General features: G+C 35.7%; 1 protein-coding gene across 2 annotated transcripts in view; it reads right to left on the reverse strand.

The window, feature by feature from the left end:
* Positions 1–27077, reverse strand: part of GALNTL6 (polypeptide N-acetylgalactosaminyltransferase like 6) — a 433557-nt gene that overhangs the window by 220065 nt on the left and 186415 nt on the right. For both annotated transcript variants that reach the window (XM_014883994.2, XM_088163591.1), the window contains exon 4: positions 13532–13698. In XM_014883994.2, the coding sequence (XP_014739480.1) occupies positions 13532–13698 (167 nt within the window). The remainder of the gene's footprint in view (positions 1–13531; positions 13699–27077) is intronic.

Below are 27077 nucleotides of genomic sequence, written 5' to 3' on the forward strand. Positions count from 1 at the left end.
GCTAATCCTGAGGCGCTACCACCAAAACTGATGGGCTAGGCCTTGGCTAGTGGCACGTCCATCTTGGAACTGGCTGGCATTGGCTCTGTTGAACCTGGGGGAAACTTCTGGCACCTTCTTCCAGAAGATACCCCTGCAGCCACTCTCATTACCAAAATCTTGTCATTCAAACCCAAATACAAACATCAAAGAGAACACCAAATGCCTGATTCATTACTTTCTGGTAATATTTCTCATGAAGGTAGAGAAAAGCAAGTGCTGAGAGAGCTGAGCCTGTTCAGCCTTGAGAAGGGACAGCTGAGAGGGGACCTCATCGATGTCTGTCAGTATCTGAAGGGAGGATGGAGCCAGGCTCTGCTCAGTGGTGGCCAAGCAATGGGACAAGAGGCAGAAACTGATGCACAGGAAATTCCACCTGAACATGAGGAAGAACTTCTTTACTGTGTGAGTGACCAAGAACTGGAACAGATTGTCCAGAGAGGTTGTGAACTCTCCACCACTGCAAATATTTAAGAGCTGTCTGGATGGAATCCTGTGCCATATGCTCTGGGATGGCCCTGCTTGAGCAGGGAGGTTGGACCAGATGACCCATCGTGGTCCCATCCCATTTTGTCAATGTATAAAATAAGATGTTCAACGTGTGTGTTTTTTGAGAGAATGAATTGTTCTGAAATTGCTAAAATGAGCATGCCTCTTCTGCGTCATGCCAATTATCTCTTTTAAATGAGTTACAGAGATGCACTCTGTGAAGAAACGCATTAAGGCTTTGAGCAACACAATTCACAGCATCACAAACTAAAAAAAGAGTCACTGAATTCAAGAAAAATGTCCAAAAAACTAATATTACTGGTTTCCTTGTGTAATACCTCTAAAAGCAACAGAGATAAATAGCGCATATATCTGAAAGCAATACACAAAGTTGGATTTGAACATTCAATAAGAATATTTTAATGGCAAGAATTATTCAAAAAAGCATTATATAATACTTTTCATAAAATGGCTAGAATAAAACAGTCAATTAAATAACTAAGCATGCTACTGTCAGGCAACCAACATTGCTTAAAATTCTGGACTTGCTTTTCTGAAATATCTCTCTGGGAATACTAAAGTTACTACATATATTTATATCTAATACTAAAGTAATTCCATTTACACTCAGTATATATGTATTTCTAACAAGATGTTAGAAATACTGTATCAACAACATGTATACACCATGTATTAATTAGAAAACTAGGATAACCATACCATTGCAAAGCTCTGTCCAGTTATCTAAAGCAGACAAAAAACCTCTAGTTAAACATTGTATTTGTATATAAATGTACTCAGAAAATCTTTTTATATTTCCAGCAGATGAAAACTTGTTTTTAGATGTGTGATTGATACTTGATTAATAATAGAATGGTTTGGGCTGGAAGGGACCTTAAAGATCATTCAGTCCCAACCCTCCTGCCATGGGACAGGGACACCTTATGCTACAGCAGGTGGCCCCAAGCCCCATCCAACCTAGCCTTCAACACTTCCTGACATGGGGCATTCTCAACTTTTGGGCAACGTGTTCCAGTGCCTCAGCACCCTCACAGAAGGAATTTCTTCCTAATAACACATATAACCCTGCCCCCTTTCAGTTTAAAGCCATTCCCCTTTGTCCTATCACCTGCCCAGGTAAAAAGTCCTACTCTATTCTAGGACCCCGTTAGGTACTGGAAGGCTGTTCTAAGGTCACCCCAGAGCCTTCCCTTCTACAGGCTGAACAACCCCTCCAAGCATATCTTCATAGAGAGGTGTTCAAGCCCTCTGATTCTACAATGAGAAATTAAGAAAAATAATGCTGATTCATCTTAAAACACAACCTTATGCAGCAAGATAAAACTGGAGAAGCAAATACACCCCAAAGTTTAAAACAAATGTATTAAGAATGTTTCTGGTCTCCATTTTTTCTCTCAATCATCCTTTTCCTCTATGATCCCTCTCTGTATTTCCTGCAAAACAAAATCTCATTCTCGTCCCTCAGCTCCTAGCAGATTGTACTGACCAAGATCCCATCAACAGACATTTTTTCAAGAATAACTTCAGCATCATCCCTATTCTTTTTTCTCCGCTACTGAAACCTGGAATCACTCAGGTTCCCTGGGATTTGGTATCACATTCCATAGCTGTGAAGGGGTTTACAGCTTCAGGGACACTGTCTTTCCGAAAAAAATCTAAAAGAAAAAATGCTGATATTAAGAACACAGCCTGAAGGAGGAGAGTAAGAATAGGAAACAGAAAAACTAGTTTTGCTCCAATACTTGTCTCTCGTATACAAGCAGGAATGTAACTCTGCTTACAGGATAATGCTATCTCTTTTGTATTTACCTTTTAACAAGAAGAATGCATATGCATTTAAGCAACTTTACAGAAACACTGCGAGGATGCATTACCAAAACCCACACGTGCATCTGCCATACAACTTATAATAGCAAGATAGAGTTCCAAATTTTTTTATATCAAATAGTGCAGTTAAATTGTTATACCCCAACTTGCCTCATAGCTCATGCTGCTGCTTCAGCAATGCAGGAGTGCCACACAAGTTACAATTTCCACACTGCAGAGAAACTACTTTGAAGCAGCCAATATGTTGGACTAGAAGGTGACTATCCTGAAATAAAATATCATCCACCCAAAGAAAAACTGCTTGGGGAATGAACTGAAAGTGAAACAACTGTGCCACATCTTTTCAAAGATTTCATGGTATGGAATGGAATACAGATCTTTGTGGTGAGGTGGGGAACAGGTGGGCTTGTTGGGGGGGGAAACTGTTCTTGGGCATATGATAGGTTTCTTTTTTTTTTTTCTTTATGCCTAAAGCATGTGGCTAAAATTCAACTCAGTATATGCCAACTTAACTGGACAGTCTAGAAGACATACAAGCAACTTAATCACAGATCTTTTTCTGCCAACATAATTGATTTATACTAGGACAAGCTCATCTCTCCTACTATATGAACTCTAAAAGCACCCAAGGACAAACAAATCCCACTACAGCACAGTGAAATGCAACTGATTGTCCATATAGAAAATGAAGATGACCCTGACCAACAAATGTGCTAGAATATTTTACCATTTAATAATTCCATACAGTTTCCAGAATTTCAAACTTCTTTGAATGGTTCCCAAACTCTATCCCAGTGAAATAAAGGAAATTTGCTTTTAGCTGGATTTTTATAACTATAATTTCATTCATAATCAAGGAACAGCATTTAAAAAATATGACACATGTTAGATGCAGCTTAATTCTATGCTGATTCCATGAAGGAAATCAAATTGAAATATAGCACTTCAAAAAACTAAAATGAACATGGGACATGAAAAAGAAAAAAGGAATTAACTCCAATTCTTGCTGAAGCTCTAAATTCAGTTAAATTACCTGAACTAGCAACACTTGCAAGACTGTACAGAAATAATCAATTCAGTTCAGAAGTAATAATCATCAATTACCTTCAACATTTAATCACCTCTACTTCAGGAAGGAGTACATACACAAAAAAGGGCTCCAGCATAATTGGCACCATCAACCTATTTTACATTTCACACCCTTACATTCACAGCTGGCACACAGATTGTCACTCACTAAGAATGTATTTAACTTTCCTTCAAAGAAAACACAACCAGGAACTATGTTTGAAAAGGATATGTAAGGTCCTGCAAATAACACACTGACTAGATGCACATATCTGAATTTAGCCCATTGTACACTTCAGTACCGTGCTCATGTATTATTACAGTTTGTAGCACAAATCTGGTTTCTTATCATTAAATATCGAACTGGCAATACAAAACCGTAAGAATGAGGATTGCAGATAAGAAGCAAGCACTTCGCTAGTGTTTTCAAACATATTCAAGAACTGCAATAGTTTTAGACTCAGATGTAGTAAAGATTATTTTCATTTTTCCTTTCATTAGCATAATCTATCATTGCTTTCTATAGTTAAAAACTGCAATAGGTAAACCACTCAAGAACAAGACTAACATCTGTTCTGTATTGCTTTGTAGTGTTAAAGGATACTGATTTCAAAAACATCACATTTGCTTGCACAGTATGTCTGTCTTCACACCAGAACTGCTTTATGCAAGACTATGGGAGTAAGACCCTTAATTTTTTTTAAATTCTCATAAATGAACCAGTTATACTTGAAATATGTTGTAAAGCATCATCACTTTTCACCAGAACTACAGAACATTTTTAACAAGAAAATTTATGAAGTTAGAATATTTACAAACATGAGTGGATTTCCTTGTTGACTAGAAATAGTGTACCACAAATAAAAAAGAATTAATCTGTCTCTTCTGTGATTAAATGAGGCAGGAATGGAGTAAGACAGCTAACTCATGTTTATCCTGCTAAATCTAAAGCAGTAGGTTTGCTGTTTTGACAGCTGTACATAAACAGCACTTTTTACAAAGAATGTAAATTCTGTTTTCTAAATTCAGTATGTTGCCCTTCAAATGAAGAGGAAGAAGAGACCTTAGGCAGAAATCGTCTTCTACATTTGTTAGAGATTTCTACCTATTAAAGACTTATTAGGGCCTTAGTAAAAAAAAAAACAAAGATAGAAGATACTGTAGAAAAATATCCTGGTCTAACAGTAGGAGAAATTAGATTAATTCTGTTAAAAAACGCAAACAAACAAAACTAAAATCTCCCCAACTCGCCCCCCCTCCCACTGCTCTGACAATAGCAACACTCAACTTTGAAAGCCAGAAGTCAGTAGAGACTGGAAAGCCATTCCTGAATGCCAGGCACAGGTTTGCAGTACATTTTACCAGTGTGATTAGAAGGGTTTTTTATACCATATAAAAGCAAAATCGCCTGTTCTAAATGGTTAGGATTTTCCATATAGTGTAGTGCATTCTGCTTTCATGAAACACTTTTCCACTTATCCTAATGCATATTTTCTTGAGTTTGTGAGGACGGCAGATATGAGGGTTCCTACAGAAGGTGAACAAAGGTTGCTAAATCACTGACCATAAATGAAATCAAAATATTTGTCTGCCTCTGTGTGCTAGGTGTCTCAACTATGCAGCAGTCCTGCAAAGCCACCGAAACCGAACTGTGTACTTGCTCTCATTATGCATAAACATTCAACTGGATAAAAAGGGAGAAAAAAATCACCACCCCAAGTAAAATGAATTTATACCTGCAACTTGAGAAGGCAGAGGAGAATGCTAAAAGCTCTTTGCGTGTAGCAAATCATGCTTTGCTTTTGCCATTCTTCCTGACCAAAATTTTCCACTGCATATGGAACTTACTCTAATTTAGAAAAAACCCATGGTTTGACCTAGTCCTAATAAAATAAATCCTTTCTAATTGCTCAATACAAGTTATTAATGCTTTTTTCACAAATCAGTAGCATTTAAAAAACAAACTGCACATGACAGAGCTTTTAAAAAGCTTTCAGCCATTTATAAGCTTTGTAAAATTGCCCATCTGTCTGAAAGATGCATGAGCTCAATTTGGGAAATCAGCACACACAGAAAAGCACCCAAAGTTGACTGAATGTCTGGATAGCGATTTCTGAGAGCAACAACATTCTTTTTCAAGTTAAAAAAAAATTATGATTGAATTTTTGTACAAAAAGACTTGTAACTAGACAATTCCATATGTCACAAATGCTTCCTGTGAGACATTGAAGAGGCGCACAGCAGTGAACAAACATGCATAAGTACACTTTTGATTTTTTTGACTGCACAGAACAAAAATCTGCATAAACATATACAACACTAAACAAATAGATGCTTTTGGCAACAGGGACTCCATTTATTTAGAATAAATAAATTAAATAAATAAAAATTATGGGGGAACTGCTTGCCATTATCCAGGAAAGAATCATCAAAAACAAATGCTGTTAAATTATGTACTGGGTTATGTCAAAAGAAAAGCATCAAGATTAAATTAATATAGATGAATTTCAGCCCTCAATACTCTAAGAAAATATTCTGTAGGCTTTTTTTGTTGTTGTTTTCTATTCATTTGCTTTCACAGAAATAGAATATACCAGAACTTGAATGGAAATTATTAACTGTTTCACTCCATCAGCAAAGCAAGGTCAGAATACATATTAGAACTCTTTAAATATGTCTGATTTTGTCAGGGTTACTGAAAATAATAGGGGAAGACAAACCTTTGTTCTTCATGTATAAAGCTTTGAAGGCATTCATCTGCTAACCTCATTACAGGATTTTTCTTCTTCCTTTAGGATGTTAAAATTTGCAAACTAAACACTTTCTAGCAGTCCTAAGAATCAGTCTAGAAAAGACAAAGACATGTAGTTTAGGAAAAAAAAACAAAACAAAAAAACAACAAAAAGGCATTTAGTTAGCAAACAAATGAATATTCTCCCACTCATCTCCCAGGGAAATTATTAGAAGCTATTTATACCTCATATCTGATTGAATTGACTTTTACAGATTTTTTTAGTAAAACACAGTGTTTTACTACCAGAATTCTGAGTTTAAAACTCTTACATGTGACAATCATAATTTCCTGCTTTGTTCATTTCACAGCTTTCCTTATACCACCCACATTCTTTTTCCCTCTTTGTGTAAAGCTCAGTACTAGTGAATGAACAGGAAAACAACTCCTCTTATGTTATTGATAATATATTTGGAATATTAGCAGGTTTCAGGCTCACACATGATTTGCAAACAGGAAAAGAGGACAAAATAAAATACATTTATAATACAGCAAAATTAAGTAAAAAGTTTTCTGAAATTGTTTAAGATGCATATAATGTAGCTAGGATCAATACTATTTCCTCTTCTTTAAGGATGTTATTTTGCTTGATGATTACAAGCTTACTTGAAAGTCTACATTAAGGAAAGATGAAATATTTCTGAAGTCTACTCAGGTGAACTCGAATGTTGCCAACTAAGGCAACCTTGACTGTAACAAACTACCATTTTTAGAAAGACTACTAGAATATAAATTCGAAAGCTTGTCACACTTTATTAAACTGCAATGAACTTTGAAAACTGAAAGTTGCTATCTCTTTCTGTGTACCAAGAGGAGATAATGAGTTATTTAAAGATAACACTGAAGCAACGCTCATGCATGAAAAGGATCATGAATAAACTTCAATTTTAAATTAAAGGAAATTTTCTAAATAACAGACAGCTAATATTTGGCAAGAATCCTTCCTCTTGACACTACAGCAAAATCTAGTTGACTAGCTTATGGAAAACAAAACAGGCCTGTTCTGATTCCTGATAACAAAGCACCACCCAGAAAATAAAAATGGATCAGTTTGGATTTGATCAAATGGAATGTTTTCAAAAAGTCCAAAGCAACAGACTTCATCTTCCATCCTACATCACTTGTCTGCAGGTTGCAATTGGGAATATTCAGGGGATATACCATTTGAAGATGCAAAAATTAGTTAACATCTCCATTACACTACTCAGTAAAGTTATGGAAGTAATACATTTGGAATACTAGTTATGAATTCCTAATGGAAATAAGAAAAAAAGTTCTTAAAGCTTATAAAAAGCTAAGAAGAAACTTGGACAAGAAAAAAGGGAAACCAAAGGAAAGGAAAAAGGAAATATTTTCAAATTTTTCAGAAATTAATGTGCATCTTTTCCATAGTTCATTAACTAAAGCTGAAGAAGATAATTGTGAGCTAATTGTTCAAATTTCTTGTCAAGTTGTTTAGTCTATCACTGCAATGTAATAATGCTTTTTCAAGTGGAAAGTAAACAGCTCATGTTTCAGAGAAAAGTCAATGTAGAAACCAATGTTTATGCAGAATTAGAAATTTTCTTTCCTGTTTACAAGATCAAACTTAAGTATTCCACATGAGGAATTTTAAAATAATGTAATTTCATCCATAATTTAATTTGACCCTAAGGAAATGTAAACCAAAGCTGAGATGCACAGAATAAAAATTTGCCACATGAATATATGTGTTTCTATTATTTGAAAATTACTCAGAGTAACTTTACTTTTGTTTTTAATCCAGATTTACTTCAGGTATCTCATGAACCACACTTGAAACAAGCACAGCACAACATTTTTCAGAAGTTGACACCTAGAGAACACAGTCTTGCTAAGTACAGGCTGCTCTTTGGTTCCCGTCTCAAGAACTCCTCACATATTCACATGCAAAAGGGATGCAGTGTGGAGGCATGATGCACACCCAGCAAGCATTTCATAGGGTGGGCAACTAAAAGATAGACTGTCCAATACAGAGCATATGGAAACAAAAGTTTTGTGTTCTGACTCCATAGGTACTCAAAAGTGAAATTACTTATCTATTATAATCTTTTCAACTATGAAAATAAGAATTTGTTTTCAGAGTAATATTTCATCACTGGAGTTTTCATTTTTGCAGACAAGTTATATTTGAGTTCTCTGAGTCCAGGCAGCACTGGGATGTGGGTGATATTCCTAAATTTGCCCCAATGCAGACACATTCTCAATTCTGTCTAGGTAAAGTGTAAAACTTCAGTTATTTAAATTCTTCCCACCACCCACTTTCTCACAACGTGACAATACATTTACTCCAGCAAATGAAATGCATTTGGAGATGAGCTGCAGTTGCCTTCAAAATGACCATTATTCTTCTGAGTTGAACTGTCACCAGCCTCAGGTCAACCCTTTCTTTAACCAGTGGTAAAGCCATTCTGTCAAGTCAAAATGCCTTCAGTAATGAAACTGAAACTGCTATTGCAAGGTACATCAAGGAGCTGAAGGTAAAATATTGAACTCTGTTATTTCAGAAGAAAAACTCCACAACAGAATTTATAACGTTAAATTATCAAAATTGAGAATGCAGAGTGAAGAACAGAAAACTTGGTATTACAGATTCAAAACCCTTTATTCCAAGCTACGCATAGATATCTTTTAAGTTGTGCTTTTTACAGTGATAATATTTTGACTAGAAGCAAGTCCAAGTTTCATGAAATTCAAGTAACTGAGTGCATTGTAAAGGAAATGAAAGAGGCATTTTATAGCTCAATATCACAAGTATAAAAATGTAAATCCATCATTTAGTTAGATCTCTAGTCAATATAGACATCTTGAAACTGAATTGGTTTCATTTTCTATTTGGCCTTTTCCTTTTTTTAAATCACTTTAAAATATGAGACTACCCTTCATACGGTGTTAAAAGTTAAGATTTTTTTTTTCTGATGTAGTACACATGATGCAGTAATATGTTAATATTAAGGTAAACATTACCCGAAAACTTTGCTGTATTATACTCTGCTCCAGAAAAGCTTTGCTTATGCTGTCAAGTGAAATTTATTGTTAGCTGTGGCATTATTTTTTCTTATAATAGGTGATGTACTTGTTCAAGAGCTATGGCGTAAAGTCAAAGTGCTTTGTAAGTCAACATCACATTCATGGGCGCACACTGTGTTAGTAACAGTTTACAGGTCTGACTATGCTAATAAAGTAATTAAAACATAAAAATAAATAAAAGTTCATGTACAAATCTATCATATATTGGCAACCTACATGAACTGTTAAACTAATGAATTATGCAAATCTAATGTTTTAAAAATTTGGGGAAACGTAATCAGAATTTTTAGCATTCCTCTCTAAATGCAAGCTTATGTTCCACAACTGAACCAATGAAAACTTGTTTTGTCATTTTGGCCTTTCCTTTAAAACTGTTGCCCATATTCTGCTTCTTGCCCCTTTTTAGAGATCTATCTGCTGACACACTGCTTCAGAGCAAACTATGACAACAAGAAACACCCAGTCTATAAAGTCAAACCTGCAAAGCAAACCTCCCCATCTTCCATTTCAAACAACCTTCACACAAACCCCAAAACCTTCCCAGAAAAAAGAAGCCACTTTCCACAAGGCTCAGTTTCCCAGAAACCAGGATCATAAAACTAGAGCTGCACACAAAGGTACTGCAGATACTGACACAGAGGTGTGTTGGTATCTCCAATATAAAGGTTCATTTTCCATGGTAGGTTACACTGAAGCTTATAGGTCTTTAACTTCCAGTTTGAAATACAGGGCTTATATGAATCAGGTACTGGATTTGCAACCCCAAGTCCATCACAAAATCAGAAACACTTCACACACTTAAGTATGTAAAACTTTCTATATTATTAAAATATACCCTAATTGTATCCATAGCTTCCTAAGGCAAACTAAAAGTAGAAGCCTATTACTTTCCCCTCTTTTATAACATTTGCTAAGTGACAATGTATTTATTTTATAATTATTAGAGCACCTACGAACTCTAGATTCAGTCCCTTTCATCTCACCAGTACACCAACTGTCAGCCATTTGTGTTTACAGTATAAATCAAAGCTGAAATGGAATTCCACTAAATCACACATTTTCCTCCTACCTGTTGCTTCATCACTTTTAAATACAAACACTCTCTATAAATTACATGAATAAAGAAATCTTGCAACTGTGTACCTATATTTAAATCTACATTTCCTTCTGTCACGGATAACTTCTAATATGCATGTAGTCTTTTATATTAAATCTGTCCATAACCAAATATTGCACTTTCCAGTTTCATAGCATTTGCTTACCTCTCTCATGATACCAAGCCTTTAGTCTGCATTATATTGATATTTAAAGATGTGCAGTTGTCCTTTTACTTTCATAACATCTAAATGTCATAATTTATGCTGAACATTATGCATAAACTAGCTAAAGATTTTGGTTTTGATCATAAAAGCCAAAGGAGTGCCTATGAATAAAATGAAGGTGTTCAAGTAATTCTGCAGACAAACCAGCAAGCTCCTGATATCTAACTGTTCATAAAAACATTTTCACTATTTGTTATCAAAAGTTTTTTCAGTACATTTCAGTATTTATATTTGCATTAGTTAAAAAGAAGGAAAAATGCTGGAGCCTTTTTTAAAAAGTCTTTTAAACAGCTTTCAAATTTCTTTTTTTTTCTCATTTGCTGCTTCTAATGGGAACTGACTTGTCATAACTTCCTAGATGTTTGTAAAAAGGAACAGTAGGATTAATAAAAAACTTCTCTAAAATGTTTGTCATTTAATCACCACTTTTGAAATACCATTGTTATTGAAATACTTCATTTTCACTTTTGGCTATCTACACATGATGTTTAGATTACTAACAGCATACACATGTCACTGTAATAGCATATAACTGATTTCACAAAGTAACAGCCATTTATCAGCTACATGGCATATGCAGCTTCATAAAGAAATTATACCATAAGGAAAAGGGATATGAACTTATCCCTAATCATTATACTGCCTCAACACAGCAGTAAACTTTGCTTGCAATGACTCTATGAGTTTTGACAACATCTGAACAAACTTAATTTTTTGACTAATGTGGATTAAATCTCTTTTATGCTGCTTTAATCCTCTCACTCTCAGAAAGGCAACTAAAGGGTAAAAGAATCTACTACTTCTTAAAAACAGGTTATTTTATGAACTAGGAAGGGCAGAGGTAGATATCAGTCAGCATTTTCTTAACATAAAATAATCCAACTCTATTATGTGTGACCACCACATAAAATAGAAAAAAAGAGCACAGGAAAACACAATATAGTACAAGTTAAGTAAAGTTTAGAGGATCAAAAATAAGAGAATTAAACAGACCTCAAGTACCAAAATGATTCATCTGATCTCAATGTTATTGAATTCAGAGTAGAGACTGCAGCAGATTTTCCTTGTGTTATCTCTCTTCTTAAAACATACAGTAGCAAATATGTTCAAAACTGGCAACTATTCACAAGCACATTTCTGAACTTTATTTTAATAACACCAATAAACAGAAGTAAATCATTTTACTGGTATTGCACTTCTAGGTCCAGCTTAATAAAAGTCTGCTTTGTAGATTTCTTTCAGTTTTTCAAACTCATGTTTAACACTTTTTTTTTTTTAATGTTCTATGCTATATGAACCACTACTTCCAGCTGAAAACTGTTCCACTGAAAAGTCAGATACCTTTATGTAACTGGAAATTAAGAAGAATACAGAGATTTTCATAGAGTTATAGCAATAATAGTACTTTCAGCAATCAGCAGAAACTAAGAGCATGCAAGGAAGAACAAGACCCTGTTTACTGCCATTAATTCTTTTTCTAATAACCTGGAAGTATATAAGTTTTACAAAACACTAAAATATTTTAAAAGATATCAACAATAGTGATTATGTTCTTCATTAAAAAAATGTTACAGTATTACCATATTGAGCAAGCACGGCCTCAATAGATGCTATATCAGCAAAAAAGAAAAAAAAGGGGAAAGAAACCCAGCTTTTTTACTTGTCAGATACCTCATAAAACCAATTTGCAGACTTCCCCTTGAGTTGTTTACTGCTAGGAAATTGTTAGCCTGCAGAAATAGCCTGGGTGTGCTGTTTCACAGGTCTGGTTGCAAAAACTTTCATCTGTGGTCTAGATTTTATAAACATAGAATAGTCAGAAATGTACTCACTTTACAATTTCACTTAAATTGCATTACAGATCGAGAGGCCATTCATCAAAGGACATATTGCAAGTAAACCAGCATATATGAGAAGGCAAGATAGATGTGTGCAGCATTTATCTTTCTAAACCCTGAAACATCAAGTTAAAAAAAAACCTTACAAAAATGGTTCTGCTACTGCAACGCTCTACTAATATTTTTCTCACCCAGGGGCTTCTTAAAACAGTAGGTCAGAAATCTGCTCCTCTAAGTTCCTAGCTGAGGCATAGGTTTTAAGTAAAGCATTAGCAAAGGGTACAATTCTCTCTTTTGCTATCAGTCTACTCAGAACAAAGCTCACACACACAATACAGCAACTGATGTTTAGAACTGATGTTCTAAAACTGATGTTTTAGAAGCAGAAGATCTACCCTGTGAAACATCGACGTCAAAGGTCTTCATGCTTAAACTTCTAAAGGATGAACCGAAATTTGAAAAAAACCAAACCCTATTTCCTAATTCCATATCCTTATCATGGAGGAATTTTACCTAAATAACTTAAAATTAATTTCAGGAACTTGAGGCATTCATGTTTTGTGCTGCATCCAAGAAGTAATGGTAGCAAAACACATGAAGTGATTGAAGTTTTCTTAATTTTCCTATATGTAAATTATGTAAATCTCGATCAACTATTCCAAAGCATTTTTTTCACACTCCATTCAAAAGAGCCTCATTTCTCTGTTTTGTATTAGTATGTGAATCTGCCTAGCTCAATAAAATTCCAGGATGAAATGCTAATGAGTTGTATCCAAAATGGTCTAAGTTGATATAGTTTCAGAGTAAAGGAGAAGTGTAGGGAAAAGATAAGGAAATACTAAAATTTGCAGTATTTCAGTAAAGCATTCAAAACACATGAATAAAGGCTAATTAACAGCTGACAGCCTCTCCTCCCCTTGACAAGAATTTCAGTATCCATGCCAAGTAAAACAAGAGCATCTTATAAATGTTTTTTCCTGCTAACAATCAAACAGTACTTCAAGGCTTTGTTTTGCACCCCTTTAGTTTCTCTCTGGACCACACTGCATTATAAATTCCAAGTAAAACCAAAACCAGCTGGGCCTTACCTCTGTCGCTGAAGTCATCGACCAGAATGATCTCTGCGATCAGGCTGTCTGGGGTGCGGTTGATGATGCTGTGGATCGTGCGCAAGAGCGAGGTCCAGCCTTCGTTATGGAACGGGATGATGATGCTCGTGTTTGGAAGTGTTTCCAAGTACACCTTGTGCTTGCAGCTGCAGAGGCAAGGAAATAATTGTATAAGCATACTGAAGATCTGAGCTGGCATATCCTGTCATCCATTTGGGCCATTCAACCAACATGGTTTCTGGCATTTGACACTGCAATCAAGCAGTACTTTCACATGAAAATAGCTGGATTGTTTAAAACACATCGCTTACAACAGTGAATAAACTGGAACAATGACAAAATTTAAGTGGAATGAGTGAAAAAAGTCTAATTGTCTGGAATTATTTTCCTTCACTGAAAACGTTTTCCTGCAATACGACAGATGACATACCTTCTATGACATCATTTCGAAAAATCAAATCCTCTTACTAAAAATAATTCTGAAGCATAATATGAAGCTGATCTGAAATGACTGTTTGGTCTACAAAGAGATAAACTCTAGAAAACAATTCAGTATTATCCTGGGTGATACATGCTTACAATATGAAAAACAACAACATCCACATGTACAACTCCAACTTCACATCTACAGATCCAAAATGATTGCTCCTACTAAGTACAAAGATAAAACAACACACAATTCTGGAAACGCAGACTTATAAACGAAGAAATGTAAACAAGCTTTCATCTTTGAAAAGATGCTCAACATCTTAATTGCACAGCAGCTACGGAATATCAGTGCTTTAACCTGACTGTTTTCAATATTGAGTTGTTTACACGTTTCAAAAAGAAAGAAAAATAACACTCAAAAATAAATAATGGCCATGCAAATCAGTGTCTCCTAATATCCAAAAATATTTTATCACAACTGTTTAGATTACTGCAACTGATAAGATTGCATCTTTCATGCTTTTTGAAAAAAAGAAAAAAGGGGCGCATTCCTCTATTGTTAACAAAGCCTGGCATTTTCACCTCTGGGGACAAAGTAACGGAATGATTTCTCATTCCTCAAAACAATGTCACATCCTGATAAAGGTATCCCTAGAGCAGAAACCTGTCAGCTTTGCAATAAACAAACAAAATTAAAAGTTTAGCCCTGCAAATTCTAGGTTTAAAAAAAAAGTATCGATATCTTTGCTCCTTGACAGAAAGCATAACTATGCATATAAAAAACTGCTATAGGATATAATTTTGATGTGGTTACTGCACTAGAGAGAGAGAGAGCAAGAACAGCAACACGCACAGACCTCTTTAGGGAAAAAAGGCCAACTTTATTGAATGGAGAGCCTGTATTTAAAGCATATTACACGGAGCTAAGACAGGACAGTAGCTAATTGGACAACTGGGAAAAACATCCATGAGACCGTACCTCAGGATGTGTCTCATGGGAAAAACACCAGGTGTTAGCCTTTATTATGAATTCCACTCTGTTTTTCACCATATTATCATCCTGGGAGACTTCCTCCCTAACTGAAGCCATAGTCAGCTTATCAGTCTGGGAATGGACCTGAGAGGCAGGAGAAATCCAGGCCTGAGAAAAATTCTCAAGCTGTAATTTCCTACCACTCTAAATGTGTGTCCATATTTTGATTTACATATATTTGCAGATTAGTTTGCATTTCCTCTTTATGAATGTCACTTAAAATCAATATTTACCAATACACCGTACAGCTACTACACTGATGAAATGTTTCAAAGAAATAATAAAATCTCACAGCTTAGTAGCTGTTACTTGCAAAATATTAACTGTTATGTAGCTATAAATAAACTAACTTAAGATACTTTACTTAAAAAAAAAATTTAAATTTGTAATTCAGATTTTTTCCTAAAACAGTGAGAATTAATTTAATAACAAGACATTTTCTGAAATAATAATGGTGGAAACATTTTATTAAGCAACTTGCTGGTAATACATATATGCACACTGGAAAAAGGACAGATGCTTTGCAATAATGTGGAGTTCTGGAGAAAACAGTGTTCATTATCTAGCCAGATAACAGAAAAGTCTAAGTATGTATATTTAAATATTTTGTGAGAAAAAGAAAATCTACAGCAGCAAGAGAATTAGTAGAATAGTAGAAATTATTTTTCTTATTTGTAGGAAGAAGTACAAAAAATGAAGCCCATTATTAACACGTAGCTGTTTCAGCTGGCAAATTAAGAGAGCTGCTGACCAAAACCAACACCTACTGTTGCCAGCTGTTTGTCAACAGTGATGCTTCCTGGACTAGAACAAACACAATTAACAGACATACATGGAACTCTCATGCAATTTTCCTTCAGCATTTTTGACTCCCAGTAACTATTATTTCAGAACTAGTAAGTTTCTGCCTCCATAAAACCCCAAGCAAAAAAAACAAAAAAACAAAAAAACAAACAAACCACGCAAAAGAACCTCACATATGTAACAACTTCTAAAGGGCAAGAGGAAAAAAAATACCCAAAACACCCAAACACATCAGAATGCTATTTCTTTTTTAAAAAGTCACCTCTCCAGTACAAGATACCATTTCAAAGCAGTTTTACTGAAATTTGCATAGTTAATATTGTAGCCTTATGCATGTAAGGATGAGGTAGGTAATTGGATTTGGATATTCTCATTGACAGAGTAATTGCATATGCTAAAGCACTGGAAGAAGCAACACTGATGGATTTACTTTACAACCATTCCATTCTTCCTGCTGAACAGATTGATCTAAAACAGAGCCACACTTAGAGGAGGAAAGCATCTTACACTTTCTTAACATTTCTCCATCATTCAACTTTGACCTTTAATCCTCATTTGTATTTACTTTTGATTCACATTGCAAAGGTATCTGGCTGTACAGGAATTTCTAATAAGAGCCACTAACCACCAAAATGTCCTTTTTCTGCTTTCAGCAAAAAAAAAAAAAAAAAAAAAAAAAGCCGAAATTACAAATTCATAGAAATGAAACCTTAAATGTCATCATTTTCTGCTAGGTTTCATAGTAGTGCTTTACTTGCCTTTTTTCAGCAAGTGGAATTCTGCTCATTTTTAGCCTCTTGTTCTCTTGACATGAGACTCTAACTGCAACAGAAGATCACTGTTTTAAAAAGCCTAACACAAAATCAATTTTATTTGAAGTTCCATTCAACATTGTCTGGAGCAGAGGGCAGCCAGCTCTGTGCTGTGATGGGCTGCAGGACAGACCTGATGAACCACTGTAATGCTCAGGAAAGGCCCATGAATTGCAACGAAGATGCAGTTAGACCTCCACAGCTGAGACACTGGATATACAGTGAGAATAAACACATATAATGCATGCACCACTTGTTCCAAGTCCAAGAGTGTGCTTCTTTATATCCTGAGTTTTAGAAGTGATGCCAAATACCCTGGCTGCAAAAAGACTACTTAGAAGCTACAGACATTGTTTTTTGTTTTAAAAGAGAAATTCTTGAGTCTCCAAAGAAATGAGAAATTGTGATTCAAGATCCTTTAATATTTCCTGAAGAATGCAATCTTACCAAAATCTACTAAAATAAAAAATAAAGCAAGGTTTGCTATCAAAAGGAAAAATGTGATATGTAAAAGATTACCATAAGGTAAGGCTGTCTAAATTATTGTATACACGTTAAATGAAACTGAACTGACTACCTACAGAAATATTAAAAATACAACTAAGCAAAATAATACGTTTTTCCAGAGCCTAAAAATGTTGGTGGAAAATTCGGTCAAACTTGTATCAATTCAGAAAATTATAGTACTTGCACACATGAACTCCAATTGTCATCCTCCAAATAATGACACCACAAATTATTTGCACACTAAGTGAATGTAGGCTTTATGTGGACGGTAAGTATCGTTCAGGTAGTTTGAATGGCAGAATAAAATATCCAAAGAGCACAATGATTTTCACTGAAGCTTGAAATAGTAGAAAATCCATAGAGGCCTGGAAATAAATCCTAAAATCAATACTCAGAAAAATTAGTACATTTAAGATGGACAGATAGGCAGGTCAGCCAATTTCAGTGAATTACGGGTTTGCTCCAAGATGTAACTCAGCATAGAAAAGATTGCAATGTAGCTGATGTCAATCAACATTACTATAAGCTCTCCTCTTAATTATTATATCATAGCTCAACTGATAAAGGCAAGTATATTACTATAGAGCTTTAGTATCACATCATATTCTGATTAAGGAATTAAAAAAGAAAAAAATCAGTGGAGAATTCAAAAATGGATACTAGGTCTTTCAAAATAATTTTAATAGAAATCTATTATTTGCTGTTTTTAGCTTGTTTCTATCAGGACTAGTTTTTGCCTTAGTGGCACTTAAAACTGGATTAACTTTTAAGATAATGTATGGGAACTCTGTACTAACAAGACTGATTTAAACGGAAAATGAAGATCAACACAGGGTATTTGACTCTGTTAATTCATTCTATATATATTATAAAATGGCACGTTTGAATGAGATATATATTAGTATAAACACACACAACATTTCAGAGGAAAAACTTGCCGTGATATTTTATAATTTTGGGATTGAGGGCAGAAAACCATATCAGTCTACCTGAAATTAGTACACCAAACTGATTTTTCTCTTTGGCTTTGATCACTATAATTTCCACGAAAGTGCTTTCTGTAATCAGCCCTGGCTATGTATGTACGCTCATCATTCTCATATTGGTAAGAGGACAAATACTTAAGGATGCTAAGAGTACGTTACTTGACTAGTCTTCCACTGTTTTCGTTATATTTTTCCTCACTTTTATCCTTACCTCCATGCTTGTGTTTCTTCAGATAACCAAATAGCTCAGTCCAGCAGTATTTTTAATATTCAGTATTTAAGGCACTGCACCTCTCCTTCACTTTGCTCAGAAACCTCACACTAGGTTTTTCTCAGTTTACCTTGTCCAGCTACAAGACTAATGCAGCCTCCTCATTAATGACTGGTAAGTGATCATTTATGGGACTGGAGGCTTAAGTGCTCCAGGTTTGATGCTGTCTTCCACAAATTGTTCCAAGAAATCCTGATCAGTCAGCTTAGCTCACATCTATGCTTGTATCTCCAGGCATGTGCCATGCTACACCACCAGCCCCCAGTACAGTGTAGCAGTAAACATCTGCACATCGTGTGGCTCATCCTAACCAAACAGACCCAGGCCTCCAGTCTTCTCCAGAGAGTGAATCCAGGATTGTTCCCATCTCTATAGACTGGGCTGATGAATTTAAACAGCTTGCCCATTTCACGGTGAGGACTGGAATCCAGCAACATATGGGCATGTTATCTCTCTCGTCCTTTCACCACACAGCCTCATCATATGCAAGTAACTTGCCAACTCTTAAGAGCTTTAAAAGGCAGTGATCTTCAGCATTTAGGACTATGCTGCCTGTACTACTGATCATCTCCTGGAATCCCTTACCAATACTTTCGCTATTGGAGACTGTGAATCCATCCTGTTGCTGAGTTTCACAGTGACACATTTGACCACACAAAACAAGGGACAATACTAGCTCATCATTATTCCATACAGTAAGTTAACTATTAAACCAAAATAATTTCCTTCTGTAGTACAATCCTAGTGCATGCTGGTTCTGCTATACAAGGAAACTGGTAAGAGAATGTCCTTTGTATTCTCTAGGTGAACTCTTTTTTAATTTAAATAAAGTGTATAGCTTAAATTTTTGTATTTTTACACAATGCACTCATCCTAGAGTGTACACTTAGAAATGCAGAACTCTTCAGAAAGAGTTCAGTCAAGCAACTATTCACATTTTGGTTGTACTTTTCAATACAAATAAATGGCTGCCACCAAAAGACATTATTTTAAGCTCTTTTGAAAGCAAGGTGATTTATTTCTAGAGGGCAGTATCCAAATGCCTGAATCAACAAGTTGGGAAGAGATAAGGGGATGAAGAAACAACAGTGTATCTCCAGGACTCATGGCAGGAGTACTATTCAAGGGGGTGCAGAATCTGACGATTGAAACGAGAAAAGGGCTTCAATGCAGCAGAAGCCTTTTTTGTGTAATCTTAACAGAAGATTAACTATAGATTGGCCCTAGTAATATACAACAGAAGCTTTCCTAAAGATGCCTCTTTTATTGCATTTAATCATAACATATTTTAGTGCAGCACACTAGCAAATATTCATGAAACAACACTGAATAACAAGTTCAGCACCCAAGGCTGAAAAATAGAAAATTTCTTGGCGTAAATAATAGATTTCTTCAAGCTCATTTACTGAAGTCTTAAGTCTCAGAATAAGACCTGCATTACATCTGAAACGCCTTGGTAGATACTTAGCAAGAAAATAACCATAATAAGCAATAGTTATCCAACTAATTAAGTAGCTCACACTCATATTTTTGACTGAAGTTATGACATTACCATTCAGAACAACAGGATTTTAGAAGAGTACATGCAGGGGGCAGATGCATTGCCACTGCACAAATACTCAGAATTATTAAATAACACTAGCAATGTGGACTTTGCCAAAAATATAAATGCCAATACTTGTGTAAAAAAAGCCAAAAACCAAATAACTAAAAACTGGCATCAAATTATGAATATGCAGATGAGTCAGATACAATGTCATTTTCAAGATTATAATGAAGCAAAAGTTATGAACCTTGAATTATGCTTTCAAATATTGCTATCCTCGATCAATCTAGTCTCTTTCCATGATATTTCAGAACTCAATATGTGGTATTTCCTATCAAAGAATATCCCTACATAATTAAATTAGTCTCTCAGAGACTTTTGGATGAGTTTTTTACAAACAGAGGCCGGATCTGCCAGTCCACAAGCTGTTTCCACATTGTGAAGTTGTACTTACTGCTTTTAAAAAATCAATCTCTGTCCAAAGAATCTCCTTCCTCTTCCCTTTCTCTTAGAAACATAACAGATTAAACACTAATCGTATGTATGATTCATTTTTGTAAATTATTACTGTTTTGAAAAACTGAACTTAGAAAGCTGCGCCGTACTGTTTATTATGCACACAGAGTTACCAGAAGATGGTTACTTATGAAACCAAATTTCTTTACAAAAAAAAAAAAGGTAGAATTTATTTGAAAATAATTTCTATAGTAAAAAAATTTAAATACACATAATTGACACAGTAGAACTTTTCACCAGCTTTGCATGCTGCTCCTATAGTTTGGTTTTGGAGCTGGGCACTTGGCTCCAGGAGTTCCTTATTCATAGAAACTACACACAGTCACACCCTTTAACTTGCTTTGAAACACTCAATATCGACTTAATTTTTCCTTTGAGAAACAGAATTCTTCTGCAGGGTTGAAACAAGAATCAAAACCAAGTTTCTGAACAAAACAATTTTAGAGTTGGCTTCAAAGTTGCAGGGAGACTTTAAGAAGGTTAAGAAAATAGCAAGAGGTTCCTCTATTCCTGAAATATTAACCCACCTGAGTAAGAATAAAAGCTGTCCCAGAAACACCAGGAAGCTATCTGCAGCAGGCACCTTTAAAATACAAACCGAAAAGATGACTATTCATATAAAGAAAAGTAGTGGAAAGGAGTTATAATTACACTTCTCTCTTATTCACTACTAAGAATCCTAAGACTATTATGATTCCATTTTCTAGGTTAGCCTACTCTACTGGGCACAAATAACAGCATTTTTTTACTTCAAGGAATAAGAATAGCTCTGTTTGCTTCCCTGATAACTTTATATTTGAGGTGGGAAAAATGACCTCATCACATGAGCTTAAGAAAAGATGCAGAACTCCCAAATCCTCTCTCTTCACAGCTTCCCATTTAACAGAAACACACAGAAATACACTGCCTCTGAGGTAGACAAAATGAAGGAACGTAGGCTTCTAAAATGATGAGAAAGGAGAGCAGTGCTGGCACCATTCCAGCCACTTGACAGCAAAAGCTGATTCATAAAAGCAGCAATTTGCTTGACCCTGTAGACATATCAACAATGTTTTATGCACGTTAAGGGATACCACTAGCAATGCTGTGGGCATTTACCAGGCTCTGTGCCTTTCAAACACATCAACAACCTTGAAAATTGCCCTGATAGATAATAACATAGGAGAAGTTAAGTGTCTCACAGACATCCCTTTGCTGGATTTAGGAAACAAGGCAGCAGCCTAATACTGCAGTTTCTGGATCATAAAAGTAGCCCACCTCTAATTTTCTCCTCTTATAGGAAGTGCCAGAGAAAGTTAAAGCAAAACAGAAAGATTTTCAACCTTTTTTCCCCCACTGGCTTTGTCAGCTCTCGCTCTCTTAACTAAGCTGCATTTTCAGATCTGACCTTTTCTTTCCCTTTAATAAAAGAAACTACAGCACCCACTGGGCCCTCAGGTACTGACAAGACCTCTATAAGCTACCAGAACAAAACATTTCCCAGTGAAATTTACATAGTAATTGTCTTAGCATGTCAAAGTATTCAATTTACAGCAACAAGCTTCAGTCACACCATGTTTCTGTTCCAATCTAGTCTTGTCAGCTGAGCCTGATTAAGTAGTGATAACTAGTAATTTCTCCTGCTATTTGACAAGGCTGTAAAATTAGCTTGGGTGTGAGCTGATGGCAGGGAAAGTAATCTTTATTTTCACAGTGACTCGCAGCTGGGAAGCAAGCAGGCATTACTGGGTATGGGCCTCAATAAATGTCACAACACTTTACTAGAACAAATAAACCTTCTCCAAAACATTAGTACTATTTTCATGAAAAAGAATAAATTGTACAGTAGAAATGGTTTGTGAAATTGCTCTTAATGCATTATCAACATGTCTTGGGAATCAAGGAGGCAAAGTCCTGTGCTCTATGTCCCCTCAGCATGGAATTCATCAGAACTGATGAAGCTGAATTAGGTGCTTGTTAGTTTATGTCAAATTGCCTCATTTTGGCCTGTCATGTACAGTCTCTTCAGTAGCACACTCTGTCTCTGAAGAAATCAAAGTCTGTGAGTTTGCCTTGCTTTGTCCTTCAAACCAAAAAGTTCCTCTAACCAAGGGAAGAGTCTAAGAGTCAGATAAGCTATACTGACATAAAGCATGTTTATGTTTATAAACAAGTTTTGGTTTATGATACAGTGACTTATAAAATCATCATCACTTATGGAAAGATGTTATAAATTAAAGAAATTAATACGCTTTATGTAACTTATCTGCTCACCCATATGTATTACATCTAGGAGGTTTGGTAAATAATACATGTAGTCATTTTACACCACCTCAAAATTCCTCATTAGCAACTGCACATAGGAAGGCATCCTAGTACTCTAATTATATTTTAGCTTAAACCTTGCACTTTGTTACCTATGAATTCAAAAATAACATCAGACCAATTTATTTAATGCATACACAAGCAAACATCTTCAAAACACTTTGTTATTTCTCTGATCTTCTCTTAAAAAAAATCTAGTTAAAATTCATTCATTCAACCCTAGCAAACTTATCTGATTGTCTCTCACAAGTAAGGCAAACCTCAACATGATCAATAAAAACCCTCTGTTTTGAGTCTAAGGTCATTTTCCTGGCTGAAGAAGAAACAGGATTAGAATTCAGGTTTTTGTCACTTCAAAGTGCATTTTAAAGCACACTACTTCAGGAACAAACCAACCTGTGACATTCAATAACTCTTTGACTTCTGTTTCAGAAATCCCAGTTACCTTATTACTACTTGCCCTTATATTCCAAAGGTACCCCATAGGCTTCTAGGAACCCTCTAGAAGCTCAGCCACTCCTCCCAGTTTTACGTAAGTCCTCACATATTTCTCTCAATTGCTGTGACCATTCAAAGACCACTGAGAGGAGCCTCAAACAGACATCAGTTCCCTCAGCATTCATGGGTACATCCCATCAGGCCCATGGACTTACTACATCCAGTCTGCTTAAGCATAAAATACTCAATTTTCAAAGACAGTCTTTCTGTGGTCTACCTAAATCTTTTCACTGCAATATGTGGTCAGGCTTACACGTCTCAACACCATCACTTGTACACAATAAAAGGGATAACAGGCAAGATAGTACTAGGTCTGACCAATGTTTATAATACTGAAATCACAGCTGGTAAACAAGGGAGCAAATGCTGTGAAAAAGATGTTGGGTCTCATGGACCACATTTGCCATCAGTAAACTCTCATGCTTACTACCATATCCTGTGGCCAGCACAGCCTTCAGAAAATTGGAGCTCAAGAAGCTTACTCACAATCAAATCAGGCAAAATAGAAGTTGTTTTTCCATTCCACCACTGCTACACATCTGCTGTCCTTATTACATGAGGTAGAACAACTAATTGTGTTGCCATTGAGAATGTACTGCTGAGAATATACTGCCTTACTGAGGTAAGGTATTCTGAGGCCCTTCGTAAAACTACTACATTAACAACATATATCATCACTTTCACCTACAAACTTCAAAGACACAAAAGCCCAGAATATCCCATATTCCACACAAATTTTAGCAAAGTGGATGTACTTTCCAATTCTACTATTGTACTATTTGAATGTTGAAAGTTCAAGCTTTAACCATTGCCAAATGCTAATAGACTTGGCTATCCCAGATGTACAGAACTGGCTGGAGGCAAAATATTCTTCAGAATTCCTGTCCCCATTAAGTTTAGATTTCACAGTTATGTTTACTGCAGCTTGCTATTTTCTCAGCAGTGTGGGAGGATTTACTGGAGTCTAAGTAACATGCAAGGCATCTAAACACATAAGAACTACTTTTTTCCACGTGTATAAACAGATTATTTCTTTTATCAAATAATTTTCAGTAAACAGAACAGACCCATCAGGCTTGGACTCTCTTCACTGGCCTATTTTAACGCTGTGGCCTATTTCTCAATAAAAGGAGGGAAGAGAAATCATCAATCTTCAGCCACATTTTTGCTGTTGCTGCCCTAAAAAGAAAGACACACAAGAATCCAGAAAGCACTTGGGAATTATTCCATGTTATTTGTTCCTATCAATACATATCCTGCAGAGAAAGTGACAGCAGGCATGACAGTGACAGAAAGCCATAGGTTTTCTTGGGTATAAAATATTCCTGATCCTGTTTTGAAGAGCTACACTTCAAATGGGATGCCCTGAAGCAATTGCAGAGAACAATCTGGTGAGGCTTGGAAATGGGGACATTGCCTATCATGTTTTGGACCACATGACTTTTCACTTTCACTACCTTATTCAGCAACTACACAAAACAGTTTGAAAAGTACAGTAATAACCTCTAGCTTTTCCTCTACCCACTAAAAGCACACCTTGAGTTTACACAGGTTGCTCAGTGGCCAGATAAATTAAGCTAATACTAGTAATCAGTGGTATGAAGCAATGAAATGTGTATGTGCATCTGAAGACATTTCTGATTCCTCCAAATGAATAAGAACTAGAAAAAGCCTTCTACTGTCTTTGTTTCTTCTGCCATATGATCAAAAATTCAACAGAAGATCAATTAAAACAACTAATTACTTCTGTAAGGGACTTATTAAGTATTTGTAAGTTCAGGATACTTAAATGATTTAGTCTAATTAATTTTATTTTTTTAGCAAGGCAAGACAACAAGACCATAGACTATAGAGGGAATGAACTGGAATTTATCTTGGAGCATTGGATTAAAGACAAACTTTTAAATTTTAGTTTTAGTGACGATATACATAGGCTAGATTGTGACAAATGCACTGTATTTATAAAAGAAAAGTAAGTAAATACAATGCAAAAACTGCTTTTTAGGGGATTCAGATATGTACTACTGCCTGCCTTTGTATCTAACTATGTCCCATTCCCATTAGTTTAGTAATACTAGCATTTTTGCAAAGTGTACTAAAACATAGAGATTAAGAGCAAGTCTGTTTAACTGTGCAACTACTCTAAAGAAACACAAAAATGAAGTCAATCAAAATACACACTGCCCAGAGAATTCCCATTACATTTAAATTTTAGCCTCTTAAAAAAAACAAACATAATAATGGAGAGCAACCAGACTGCATACAATTGTTCTGAGAGAGAACCATTCGGGCATTCCTTCAGCTTCTGAAAAGCAGAGTTTCAGTTATGCAGAACCCACGGAACGAAATTTGGTTTTTAGAAAGAAATAAAACCTCATTAATGTTCAGGACACAGAATATGTGACCAGCCCTTAGCTAAACACTGTTATTTCTTTGATTATGAAAATGCATTTCTTTTGAGGGTTGTGAAAAATTTAATGTCTAAGAAAAATCACAGTTCAGACTTCTAAAAAGGAATATTGTTGGGAGTGACAGTGAAGGGCCAGCACTTCACACATTACCGGCAAGACCAGCAGAAAAGGATTGGAAATACTGACTCCAGCCATTCAGGCTAAAAACTAGACATTACAAAAATCAGGCTGGACATTTTTAATGTACAACAAAAATGCTAAGAAGTTCATTACCAAATGAATCTATCTATGCCCAGGGAAACCTCTAAAGGATAAGATTTCTTGTGATAGATTACTCAGGCAAGCCAGTGAGTATTTGCACATCTGATCTAAGATTACCCAAGACATAGAATCATAGAATAGCTTGAGCTGGAAGGGATTCACAAGAATCATCAAGGCCCTGCACAGGACAACTCCAAGAATCACACCATTTGTCTTACAGCATTTTCAAAACATTTCTTGCACTCTGTCAGGCTTGGTGCTGTGACCACTTTGCTGGGGAGCCTGGTCCAGTGCTTAATCACCCTCTGAGTGAAAAACACCTTTGATCTAATACCCAACCTACACCTCCCCTGATGCAGCTTCATGCCATTCCTTAGTGTTCTATCACAGGTAACCACAGAAGAGAGATCAGTGTCTGCCCTTCTTGTTTCCCTCATGAGGCAGACTGTGATGAGATCTCGACTCAGTCTCCTCCAGACTGAACAGACCAAGTGACCTCAGCCACACCTCATACATCTTCCCCTCTAGATCCTTCATCTTCATGATACTCCTCTGGATGCTCTCCAATAGCTTTTTCATCCCTCTTACATTGTGGTGCACAAAACTGTGCAAAGGACTCAAAGTGAGGCTGCACCAGCACACAGAGGGGACAATCTCCTCCCTGGCCTGGCTTGCAGTGCTGTGCTTGATGTGCTCCCAGATACCATTATCAGCAATTAATCTACAAATTTTAGATAAAAGGAGACCTGTTGCTGAAATTAAGATATACAAACACACAAAACAAAATATTTTAAATTATAAAGCTTGCAAATGTGTTGGTATCAGGGACAAACATGATTTCCTTGATTCAATAATGAAAAGCTTAAAAAATGGATTATCTAGTATAAAAACACACCGGAGCTTGAAACTGGATAGGTCACAACATTTATATTCACTGCTCAGACTAGATGACTGCAATCCTTCCCCCAAGCCTCATTAAAATCATATTTAGAACACTATTCAAAATGCAAGTCAGATTCAGTTTTGTTTGTTTCAACAAAGCTGGTATGAATAGCAGAATATTTGATAATGTAAAGAAAGTAAGAATTAATTTCAACTAGTACATTCTATATTAGAATAAGTAGCATTTCTCTTTCTACAATAGAAA

This window comes from Sturnus vulgaris, chromosome 4 (genome assembly GCF_052056855.1).
Source record: "Sturnus vulgaris isolate bStuVul1 chromosome 4, bStuVul1.hap1, whole genome shotgun sequence".
In the NCBI taxonomy this organism is placed as follows: Eukaryota; Metazoa; Chordata; class Aves; order Passeriformes; family Sturnidae; genus Sturnus; species Sturnus vulgaris.